This window comes from Punica granatum, chromosome 3 (genome assembly GCF_007655135.1).
Source record: "Punica granatum isolate Tunisia-2019 chromosome 3, ASM765513v2, whole genome shotgun sequence".
Taxonomy (NCBI): Eukaryota; Viridiplantae; Streptophyta; class Magnoliopsida; order Myrtales; family Lythraceae; genus Punica; species Punica granatum.
Genome location: NC_045129.1, coordinates 9,738,592 through 9,751,022, shown reverse-complemented (window position 1 = coordinate 9,751,022; position 12,431 = coordinate 9,738,592). Strand labels below are relative to the sequence as shown.

Here is a 12,431-nt window from a genome sequence, read left to right as displayed (position 1 = left end):
CTCCCAGAATCGGGTCGATTCGGGTCCGAATGTCTCCTTCTTCACCTGACTCCCTCCCCATGCCCGAAACCCTAGCGCTGCTCCTCTCCTCCATGCAATCCAATGTCGCCCCTACAAATCACTGATCACGGGCTTTGCGATAATATCTCTTATCGATAATATCTCGGTTGCCTTTGCCCGGGGCCAGGCTTCAGAGCAGGAGCAGACGACGAAGTAGCAGCTGTGGGAAAGGAAAATAAGAAAATCTCCCTGATTAGACTGAGCAGCTCCTCCAATGGCAATGGCAGTGGTGGGGCCGCTGAGAGTAAGTTCAAAAGGGACAGCCTTTACTTCTTCTTCTTGTTCAGAGTTTTCTATGTTCTTCACTTCTTCTTCTTGTTCTATGTTTTCTTTTTCTTTTTTTTTTTGGGTGGGGGAATTAAATTGTGTCGTTGGGTATTTGAGACGAAGAAGAAGTACAGAGAAGTGAGGGATGAGTGTGTTAACGAGGGATTGACAAATTGAGGAAAATTGGGAGGATGTTGTTCGATTTCGAGGAATTTAGGGTTTCAATTGCTTTGTTTGATTTCAGGGAATTTGGGAATTAGGATTCTCGGTATGAATTAGGGAAAGAGCAGGAATCCGATTTTGTTGTTGGTAAATTCTCCAGTTCGAATTCGAGGAAATGATGATCTCATCCGTCTGCTCTATAAATAGATCCCTCTGTTTTTTCTTTTATTTTTTTGGGTGAACTTCTGATTTTATTTCGGTGAACTAAAGTTCATCTTCAGTTTTTACAAAATTGATTTTGTGAGTGCTCTGCAATAAAATCTATGAGAAGGAAAGAACTTCCATTGGTTTATTGATCCTTTCTTCCATAGGGCAATCGCAGGATCATCTTCGAGCAACAAAAGCAGCGAAAACAAATAAGAGTGCTTCTTCATCACCAAAGCCGAGTCTTGAAAATCGGTAATCAGTTCCAACATCGTCAGAAGTAGAAGAAAGACATGAGCAGATCATCAGCTTCGACTGTGGCTGCGAGGGCGTGGATTGTGGCGGCGAGCATAGCTGCCGTGGAGGCCTTCAAGGACTAGGGCTTTTGTCACTAGAACTACACCCTTCGATCCCTTCACCAACTCACCAAGTCCAAAATCTCCGGTTCCTATTCCCACGCCGCTACCAAGCTCTCTGCGTCCTCTGGGGCTGTGTCTGACGCAGTGAGGGCGCATTGGAGGATGAGACGGCCGAAGGAATCTCACCTTAAGGTGATGGAGCTCAGCTGCTGGGGCCCCGAGTCAACCCGGTTTTAGGCCTCTTCAGATTCCAGAATCCTTCGTTATGTACTTTAGGCCGCTGAATCGAATCGGAGTAGGGAAAATCTTACTAGTGATGGAGAGATTATTGACATTGTTGTATTGAATTTGTCGATTAGTTATATAACTATATCTGAAGTCGACTTCCATAAAAAATGAAATTCATGTCGGAAAAGGAATTGTAAGCTTTCGTGTCCATTCCCGACGTGAGCTTTCGGGTCCATTCCTTTCAAAGCTTTCGGGAATTAGGGCTTCATGTCGGGTCGGTCTTCAATGAGATCGGGTTCCTTCAGAGCAGGATAGAATCACGAGTTTCGGGTTTCCAGACGGGTCAAGACTACCACGTCAGCATTTACGGCCATGTGGACCAAACTGAGGGCGTTAACTCCACACTGGCGGGTCGGTGACAGAAAGGGACGGAAAGTACCACTGCTGACACTTTTCCAAACGTTTTATGACTTGATTTCCCAAAGTGATACTTTTAGGACTCATTGTTAAAAAAGGACAAATTTTTACGACCATTAATGTTATTTTCCCATCAGTTGAAGTATGTCTAGTTAGTTGCTCACTGGTTATTTGACTTTTTAGACCATAACTAAATAGTTTTTTCCAGTGAAATATGAGTTATCTTCGGCCTTTTACATGTCGGTCACAAGATATTTTTAGTGAGTTCCAAACTTCTACATTGTCCGGATAAAATTCGCTTGCCCGCATTATAATTTGCACAATATCACCGATGTGGTTGGAAAGCCATTTTTTTTAGCTTTACTTAAGACCTTGTACCCATTTGACGTAACCGTCAATTTCGTAACTAATTTATACAACCATGTTGCAAGTTTGATCAATTCCAATCCAAATGAGGCATTACCAAGCATATATGTGAATGGTCAATGCCCTACCCGAATAGGGTTGGCTCATGGTATATTTATAATCTCGAGATTACATGGCAAATTCATGTACATGGTATGTGTATCTCTTAACAAGGGTAAGAATCCCCTAAATATATTCTCATATAACAAGGGCAAGAATCTCCGAAATATATTCAAATACACCCCCTCAATTTGTTGTGCCCAAAACATTGATAGATTGCGACAGTGTATTTGAAATAAGGAAACCAAGAGATTCTTGGTGAGTATGTCCATCAATTGAGCTGATGTAGGTACATAGAGAAAGGAGATCCCCTCATTGAACTGTTCCAGAACGAAATGGTAATCCACTACAATGTGACTTTTGGTGCTGAATAGGATTTGTAGCTAGATATGTGGCATTGATATTGTCACAGCACGCTATTTTCGGGCTAGGAGCATGCAGGCCAATGTCAAGCAGCAATTGTCGAATCCACAAAGTCTCTGTGACTACATAAGCTAAAACTCGATATTCGGCCTCAATCGAACTTTTAGAAATAGTCGATTGCTTCTTAGATCACCAAGAGACCAAGTTGGGTCCGACAAACACAACATAACCAGTTGTTGACCACCGAGTATCTGGACACCTGGCCTAATCAACATCAGTGTAGGCGGTGATTTGAACGTTAGATGACCGACAAAGATGAAGCCCATGAGTAGACGCACCACGAAGATACCGAAGAATCCTCTTAGCCGCCTGAAGGTGAGTCGTGCAAGGAGCGTGCATGAACTGGCTGACAAATTCACTACATAACAAATTTCAAGTCTCGTAATAGTAATGTATTGTAAAGCACCAACCATACTTCGATATTCAATTGGATCATCCAATAAATCACCATTTGTTAATGGCAGATGAGTTCGGGACGGTGAAGTTGTCTTGACCGCTACTGATTTATCAAGTCCAAAACGAGAAAGGATGTTAGAAATATACTTATGCTGAGAAAGGAATATTATGTTAGATAGGGGTGGCAATTTTTGATACGACACGATAACACGACACGAAACGACACAGAGTTAAACTGGTATGGGTTGGGATTTTTTGATAATCGGGTTCAACCCGTTCAACCCGATTATACACGATTAAACCTGTTTATTTAGACGTGTTCAATCGTGTTTTGTAATCGTGTAACCCGTTTACCCATTTATCTAACTGAATTTACTAAACTATCCTTTGAGTCTAAGTCTAACCCTAATTTCGAAAGTCTAACCCTAATTTCGAAACTATCCTTCCTCCAGTGTCCAGAAGACTGCAGTCCTCCTCTTCCTCGGTTCCTCCCATCGGCCTCCATTGTAAACCCTAACTCCATTATTCTCTCAGATTTCTCGGAATCCCGTCGAGGCTTCAACGACGATCTGCTCAAGCTCAAGCTATCAAAGAAACGGACCTCTTTTGAATCTCCCTCTCCGCCTTTCTCTTTTGTTTCTGGTAAGAATCCTACCCATTTTACGCTTCCTTGCCGATCTGCTCTGAAATGGACTCATTTGCTCTGTTTTGCAATCATTTTTGCCCGTTTAATCGATCTGTCTGCTCTATTTTGCAACCGTTTCTGTCGTTTGATTGATCTGTCTGCTCTGTTTTGCAACTGTTTATGCTCGTTTCATCGATCTGTTGCCGACCCGATTGATCTCTATCTCTCTCGAGGCAGGGATCGATCTCTATGTGTGTACTCTGTTTTGGGCTGTTCCTATCACCCCCTTTCTCTTTCTGTTATCTTTAAGTGGAAGTTGCTGGAAAGACAATTTTTTTCCAGATGAAAACGTAATGGAATGATATGTAATGGAAAAAAGGAATTCAATGAAAACGTAATGCATTTATAGAATTGATTCAATAAGCAATGGAATGATTAATTCGTTGTAATTCAGGAAAAAAATGAAGATTAATAATGCATCTCACTCGGTTTTTTTAATCCTATTCTGATAGTTCGAAAAACAAGTCTCGACCTCTTCATGCTTTGAGGTTGCTGTGCTTGGGCTTCCATCATCGAGAGTAATTCCAGCTGCTCTGCTTGTTTGCTGAGGAATTTGGGGAGTAATTACAGAAGGAAAGCTTTTTGTTTTACAGAAGGAAAAGTTTTTGTTTGCTGAGTAATTCCAACTGCTCTTCTGTTCCACTTTTGTGATACTGTTTGTCTATGAAGAACCTACACCATGTTTCGCCAAGTGTTTGGCCTCTCTTCACTTTCTTTCTCTGTTATTTTGAAGCACTCATGTGCTGCCGAGATTGGCTTTATGGATTAGCCGATAAGATTACTTTTCAGAGCTGATTTCTATGGTTCTTTTGTTGAGCTCTCTCTTTTTTGAATATAGATGGCAGTGGAATTTCCGTGAATCAACTCACCGAGGATGTAATGAACCTAAATATTAGCGACGAGCCATCAACTCAAGGGTCCAATACTGTGGTTAATCGAGGGAGAGATTAGCTGGGAAGGTATTCCTGAACTTGCTCCCTTTTATAGATTTCACTTCAAGTGTTTCTCTTTGAAATGGGACTATTACGAGTGACAAAATGATATCTTGCTGCGAGCCGTTGCCGCTGGTTCTATGCGTACAGCTCTTAGTCCTGAGGGTGCTTCTTCTTCCACAGCCATTTCCTTTGTCAATTAAACTTTCCCTCAGTCAATGATAGGAGAGAGCAAAGAATGCATACTTATATTCCAACAGGAGATCGGAATCTTTGATTATTATTATTATTATTATTATTATTATTATTTTAATTGATCGATTAATTCGACATGGATATCCCAGCGGGCCATAATCTCCAAGTGAAGTAACAAAACTTCAATGGCATTTTCTGGTTGGTGGGGACTTTGATTGACTCTCCACAAAGTGATTTTTATTTGAGGGAACTTCCTCCGTCCGGGGCCGTGGCTGGACCGTCTACATTTTCCGGGGATGGATGGGTCATAGGTCGGTTTGCTAGCCGCTACTTGGATTGGCTCGTTGTTGAATGTTATCTTATATTCTAGGCGTGTTTTTAGGCATTGAACAAACTGGAATGTTATTGATTGTTATGGCATTGAACATTTGAACAGGAATGCTGTAAATGTGTTTTTGGGCATTGAACTGGAATGTTATTGACTGTTTTAGCATTGAACATGAATGTTAAAGATGTGTTTTTCATTTTTGGGCTTTCACTTTCGACAATGACCAATGAGGTCGCCTCTGTTTTTCCTTCTCAGATAAACGTGTCCCGTGTCATGTTAACAGGTCGTGTAAACGGGTTGAACGGATAAACGGATTGAACGGATAAACGGGTCGTGTTAACGTGTACGAGTAAACGGGTTGACGGATAAACGGGTCGTGTTAACGTGTACGAGTACACGGGTTCAACGGATACACGGGTAGGGCTGGCGTGTACGGGTAAACAGGTTGAACGAATAAACGGGTCGTGTTATCCGGTATCGGTTATAATCGTGTCGTGTATATGTATACCTATTATGACACGTTACGATAAACAGGTTTAATCGTGTCGTGTACGGGTTGACACGGATATAAACGTGTCGTGTACGGGTTTGCAAAATCTGACCCGTTTAATAATCGTGTCGTGTATGGGTTATGACTTTGATGACACGAACCCGTTTAGACACAACACGTATAAACACGACACGACACGACACGAATTGCCAGCCCTAATGTTAGAGGAACAAGTGGCATGAATGCCAACGAAAAAGTGCAAAGGACGAAAGTCCTTCATCACAAATTCATCCGATAAAATCTTAATTAAACGTTCAAGAAGAGTGGGAGAACTGCCCATAACAATTATACCATCTCCATAAAGAAGAAGTAAGATTGTATGAGGACCATTACGATAAATGAATAAAGACAAATCAACTAGACTAGAAGTGAATCGTAATGTTGAGAGAAAAGTACTAAACTTGGTGAACCAAGCTTGTTGAGCTTGCTTAATACCACGTAGGATTTATGGAGACAACATATGTGATTTGGAAACAGTGGATGGACAATCCTGGAGGCATTTTTGACATCCAATTGACGTATAGACCAAGAATAAGAATGAGCAAGTAAAAGAACTAGACGGACAGTAGATGTCTTTACTATCATAAAGGTCTCATGAAAGTCTATTCCGGATATTTGCCGAAACCCCTGAGCAACAAGATGAGACTTATATCGCTCTATGGACCCATCAACACGATACATAATCATGTACTTCCAAGTGCTTCCAATCACATTTACCTGAGAATTCGAAGGAACTAAACTCCAAGTACCATTCTGAATAAGTGCATCGAATCAATCGGCCATGGCTTGACGCCAATTAGGATCCTTAATTGCCTGCGAATAGCATATGGGTTTGGTGACAGAATTACATAAGGAAGCAAATAAAGAAAATTTGGGATTAGGCCTGTGAATGCCTGATTTAGTAGGAGTAGTCATATGATACTGATTAATAAGTGTAGAGAGACCCAAATAGTTGAATCTCGGGATAATGAGGTCTACATAGAGAGTGATGGAGATTTGGTCGATCAGATTTATCGAGTCGGACATATTGAACAGAGGCGAGCTGTGCAAAGGAAGATTGGGCCGATTCATTTTAGGCCTCTGTACTAGTAGATGGAGCAAAGGAGAGTTCTGCAAGCTGGCCTGATGAGGGCCCAAGCTGATTATGTACAAAAGTTTGAGTTGGGCTGGGCAATTGATGATTGAGCCGATTTGAAGAGCGCACGGATCGCCTATGAACTAGGCCGAAATGAATTATAGGCATGACACGGACCTTGGACTGAGTGTTGGGTTGAACAGAGGAAGGAATGGCTAAAATGAGTTTCTGAAATGGGAAACAAGCTTCGTTGAACTTAACAAGGTTGGAGGTATAAACTTTGTTTTGATGGGATCAAAACATCGATAGCCCTAAGAAGACACATTCTTTGGAGCGTAGTTCCAATTTATGAGAAACATAGGGAGTTAAGTTTGGAAAACACGCACACCCGAACACCTTAGGAAACCGTAATCGGGAATTTTGTTAAACAATTTTTCAAAAAGAGACCGATTTTTAAGACAAGGAGAGGGCAAACAGTTGATCGTGTAAACCGCAGTTAAAGCCGCATCTACCAAAAATTTTGGAGGTGATTGACTTTGAATTAACAAAGTGCGAACCATATCAACAATATGTCTATGTTTATGTTTCACAAAACCATTTTGTTGTGGTGTGTATGGAGACGACATCCAAAGAGAAATCTCTGATTCACGAAATGGAAATTTACCTAAAATGGCCTATGGTTTACCCGTTTTGTCAAATCTATCCCATGGTTTACTTTTTACATCAAACCTATCCCGGCATTATTTTTTCCGTCGACATCTAACAGCCGTACTGACGTGGCGCCCACGTGATAAGTGTGGCCCACTATCTCTCCACGTGCCATGTCAACACGGCCGTTAAATGTTGACGGAAAAAATAACGCCGTGATATATTTGATGCAAAAAGTAAATCATGGGATAAATTTGACAAAAAAAATATATGATAGATTTGACAAAACGGGTAAACCATTAGCTATTTTAGGTAAAAACCCCTTCACGAAATAAATTACAACATCTGAAAAATCTTGATTTTTCGATTAAGGAAATTCTCAACTTGCATTTTAAATGTGCAGAAATTGTGGAACTCATCATATTTACATTTTAATGGGAAAATCCATGTATATTCAGAAAAATCATCGACGAAAATGACATAATATTTAAATTCCATATTTCCTCGGCATGTATTATTTCCAAAGGAAAGGAAGATAAATGTTCGACGCTCGAAATTGGTAAACGAGCAGACTTTCCCAAGTTACAGGACATGCAAAAATCCTTAAATGAGGAAAATTTAGAAATCAAAATACAATATCTAATAATTCCATAAGGGCTTTATTTGGGTGGCCGAGACGGCGGTGCCAAATTGCAGAAGAGTGGGTGGTGGCAACAAGAGCAGTGGGATGATGCAGATTGATTGGATATAGGGATCCATCAGTATGGCTACAGAGCAATGTCCTCCCTGAGTCATCGTCCTTAACAAGGAAACCATAGTGAGTAAAAATGACATAACAATTGTTGTCTTTGCATAAACTTTGAATGGACACAAGATTATAATGAAGATCGAGGACATAAAGGGCATCTTTAAGCTGTAGAGTAGTGTTTGAGGCAGGAATTATCACAGAACCAATGCTTTTAATGGGCAGTAATGATCCATCACCGATAATAACACCATCGGAACCGTTATATGGAGTCGAGTAAGAAAGAATATCTTCGGTGTTGACCATGTGGGACAAAGCACTGGAGTCAAGATAAGCATCATGAGTTGATGGATCATGCAGATTGAGTACAGCTAAGGACTTTTGATAACTCGGAGAAGGATTGTGATTGTACAACTCATAGCACTGGATGGCAATATGGCCTGGACTGTTACAGACTTGGCAAATCACAATAGCAGGGCCAGGTCTCAAAATTCCATCAGTAGCAAATGGAGGATTATTAAATGATTTGACCAAACCCGAAGGTTGGAAAGGTGCTACTCTGCCCATAGGAGACTGAACGAAGCCTCCTCGACCATAAGCATCTCGTCCACCCGCACCGTGACCACTGGATGTTTGATTTGTCCAGTTATTAATGCCCCAATTGTTGTTGTTGTTGCCCCACTGGTTGTTGTCGCGACCGCCATGACCTCTACAACCATTGCCACCCTCTTAGCAACACCCTCTCGACCATGTTGAGAGTGTGCCTGAAGCGCCATTGTCGAATTGACAGCTAAGATTGAGTTGGACTCCGGATAGAGGGAGAGGGATTAGGTGGAGAGGAAAGAGGAGAGTTGGTGTTAACGTTTTCTTTTTCTAATGCCATGAGAGATGAGACGACTGAGAGAAGATTTTGGGCAAGCTAATTTGAATTGTATTAGAGCTTTGATACCATGTGAATGGTTAATACCCTACCTGTATAGGGTTGCTCATGGTATATTTATAATCTCGAGATTACATGGTATGTGTATCTCTTAACAATGGTAAGAATCCCCTAAATATATTCTAATATAACAAGGGTAAAAATCTCCGAAATATATTCAATGATTAATTTTTTCTCAGACGGTAACGAGTCTCACTCGTTTATTCTCGAACTTCAATGTAATTGTCACGATATCATTTCAAGCCATCTGCCTAGTATCCTATCAAACATAATTTTTGAAAGTTTGATTGGTTAACATTTTATTTTCGAGACTCACTCGAATTACGTGATTATTCAAAATTATTATTATTATACAATTAGAAAAGGTAAAAAGAAAAAGAAAATGTAAACCATTTATATTTTTTAAGGGAAATTCTAATATAATTTCATATCACCGTGACACGGTAAGTACTTTCGTTCAAATGTTTAATATTTTAATTAAAGTATTTAGTACTTTTGTCATTTGTGATAGATTATACAAAATAGTAAATATGTCAATCGTAATACCAAACACTTGAATTGAAGTATTAAAAAAAGCATTGAAAGTATAAGAAAAAATACTTATACTAATTATAATTATTAAAAATATTAAACGCTTGAACTGAAAGTACTAACGTGTCTCACTATAATAGAGAGTAATAGTAGCGTAACCCTTTTTCTAATTGCTTTGGGAGGTTAAAAAGATCAGGCGTGAAGGTCTTCTTGGAGAGAGAGATAAATCAATGTAAGCCTCTCTCTCTCTCTCTCTCTCTCTTGCGGGAGAGCATAACGCACAGACATGGATCCGAGTGCGAGCTAGCTAAGCTAAGAACCTCTGTCCTTAGTCCTTACACTTCCCATGCTACAATGAGAAGATCCTTCTTCTCACTGGACGGAGAGGATGTCTCTGCTGGAAGACGAAGAACATTGTGCTCTGTACTGTGAAGAACAGACCTTTGATGAAGATTTCTCCCTTAATAACAATGACTCCCCTGCCATAAAGGACTCACCTTTACCTTCTTCTTCCCCTCTGCAAGAACACGACCCCTTCATTGATAGCTGTGAATTAGCGACCCTGATTTCGAAGGAAAACGGGACCCACCTGTGTTATGACAATCTAGTCTCTGATGGGTCCTTGGCTGATGCGAGAAGGGAAGCTGTGGGTTGGGTCTTGAGTGTGAATGCCCGCTATGGCTTCTCCGCCTTTACCGCTGCTCTGGCTGTGAACTACTTTGACCGGTTCCTGCTGAGCGTTAGGTTGCAGAATAACAAGCCGTGGGCGACCCAGCTCACGGCTGTCGCTTGCCTCTCCCTGGCCGCAAAAATCCAGGAGACACGGGTCCCTCTCCTGTTAGACCTCCAGGTATGCCGATGTCTTCACAGGAGTGTTCGATGAAACGCCTCAGTGAAATTTGGTTTTGGTTCTGAGGATGTGATTTTTCGGGTTCTTGTTGAATTCCAGGTGGAGGAGTCGAGGTATGTGTTTGAGGCCAAGACCATACAGAGAATGGAGCTCTTGGTGCTGTCATCTCTGGAGTGGAGGATGAACCCTGTGACCCCGTTTGCCTTCTTTCATCCCATCTCCAGGAGGCTCTGCTTGAAGCCGATCCTGCAAAGGGAGTTCCTTCTGAGGTGTGAGAGTCTGCTTCTCTCTCTCATTGCAGGTTTGCAGCCAAAAGCAGCTCTTTTTGGATTTGTTGGCACTCAATGCTGGTCCTCCTTCCGGTTTTGTTAATGGTTGAGCTTTGGTTTATTGTTAACAGATGCGAGACTCGGGATTTACCTTCCTTCTGTTATTGCCTCTGCTACAATGCTGTATGTTGTTAAGGAAGCTGATCCTGATTTTAGTGTTTCCGAGTACCATGACCAGCTCATGAATGTAGTGGAGAAGACAATTGAGGTTTGCAAATTCTTCCTTGCACTGTTTATTCGGTTTGCGGCCGTATTCTAGTGATGGAATCAAACCTCGAGGGCCAAGTAAGAGTTGGAGTTACATGATATTAGCAAATATTACAAGAAGCCTAAGAGATTGCAGAGGAGTGTCCTTTCAAGCCATCCCATTTATATCCTTGATCATCTGATTATTGGTGACGAATGTAATGAGACAATGTCTCCTAAGTTTAATATATAAATGAAGAATTTGAAGGGAACTTGCAAGTTGCTTCCAAGTTTTCCACTAGTGTAAGGGGTTAGGATTGCCTTGCTTTCTCAGCAATTGATATCCTGTGGCTTTCCTCTGCTTGGCATTGGCACAGGGCAAAGTAATCGAGTGCTATGAGCTTATTCGGGAAATATCGAGTGGGAGAGGAAGCAGCCTCAATAGCAAACACTTCAACGGCCACAAGCGCAGGATTCTTTCAGTACCAAGTAGCCCAATTGGTGTCGAATGTGCTTCCTTCAGTTGCGACAGTTCAAGTGAGTCATGGGTTGTGGAATCATCCTTGCTAACTTCACCCGACAACGACAAGTATGGTTTCAAGAGGAAAAGAGAAAACCCAGCATCAGTTGACCACTCATCATGTTGCCTGAGAAAGTAGAGACTCTTCCGATCTTTTCCCCGCGAAAATTGTGCAAATCATTTGGAAGGAATTGACCCTTAATCCCCCTATGTGTATTTTCCTTGTTCCAGCTATGGTTAATAGTGAATGGATGAGATAAAATTATATTGACGCTGATCATTAATTCTGCTTCTCTCGTTTCCATATTTCCTTTCGAGATCATTGCTTTAATATCAGACTAGTTTTGGCCACAAAGCCAAGATAAACTATTGAAATCATTTTCGCTGTCAATATCATCAAACTTGGAGATACCGACCGAATGGAAATCGCATCATACTGTTCGGGATGCATTCTTTTCTACACAGATTAGACTTCTGCATTTCCATTCAGGTTAAACAAACCAATATTCTGGTGTCCCATTCAAGTGATGGGTGATGGCAGTTGCATTGTGGAAATTTTGCTTCTGGGAGATGATTAATTAAAACCATCAAACCACTCCTATAGACATATAGAAGTTTTTTTCAAAGCCAGAGGGATATGAATTGTTTATGAGAAAAGCAGAGCAGGTGAAAGCTGTTCCACCAAAGTCAAAGACAGCATCAGAAATCTTTGTTGAAGACAGACAGAATTGTTGCTGACTGACAATGGATCCCTTCAACTAAGATTAAACTACAAAGTGCTCATTAAGGTATTATCTTGGTGTCTTTATCCTAGTTTAAGAAGGTTTAGTTTTTCGTAATCTAATCATAATTTACTCAAATTCACATTCAAAGTTCTTGAAACTTGAGCCAGGCCTCCCCCTGTTCCTCTGTTTGAAAATAGCAAAAGAATCTTTA

The 12,431-nt window shown here is 41.0% G+C and overlaps 1 protein-coding gene and 2 long non-coding RNA genes across 3 annotated transcripts; all 3 read left to right on the top strand.

Moving 5' to 3' along the window:
- LOC116198819 lies at positions 1–1,448 on the top strand. Its single transcript, XR_004155388.1, has 2 exons — positions 1–304; positions 861–1,448. It is a non-coding gene; the product is annotated as an uncharacterized LOC116198819 (long non-coding RNA).
- Positions 1,449–3,378: 1,930 nt separating this feature from the next.
- Positions 3,379–5,317, top strand: LOC116199295. The gene is made up of 3 exons (XR_004155514.1): positions 3,379–3,623; positions 4,505–4,625; positions 4,943–5,317. It is a non-coding gene; the product is annotated as an uncharacterized LOC116199295 (long non-coding RNA).
- Positions 5,318–9,811: 4,494 nt separating this feature from the next.
- Positions 9,812–11,801, top strand: LOC116200085 (cyclin-D3-3-like). Its single transcript, XM_031530770.1, has 4 exons — positions 9,812–10,460; positions 10,560–10,761; positions 10,861–10,997; positions 11,353–11,801. The coding sequence occupies exons 1-4, from the start codon at positions 9,999–10,001 to the stop codon at positions 11,632–11,634; spliced, it is 1,083 nt and encodes a 360-aa protein (XP_031386630.1). The 5' UTR covers positions 9,812–9,998; the 3' UTR covers positions 11,635–11,801.
- Positions 11,802–12,431: the final 630 nt, after the last annotated feature.

Excerpts from the sequence above, each read along its gene's own strand:
- LOC116200085 (XM_031530770.1), top strand. The coding sequence starts at position 9,999 with ATGTCTCTGCTGGAAGACGAAGAACATTGTGCTCTGTACTGTGAAGAA. Across the intron at positions 10,762-10,860 it reads GCTTCTCTCTCTCATTGCAG|ATGCGAGACTCGGGATTTAC; the intron begins GTTTGCAGCCAA and ends TATTGTTAACAG. Across the intron at positions 10,998-11,352 it reads TAGTGGAGAAGACAATTGAG|GGCAAAGTAATCGAGTGCTA; the intron begins GTTTGCAAATTC and ends GCATTGGCACAG.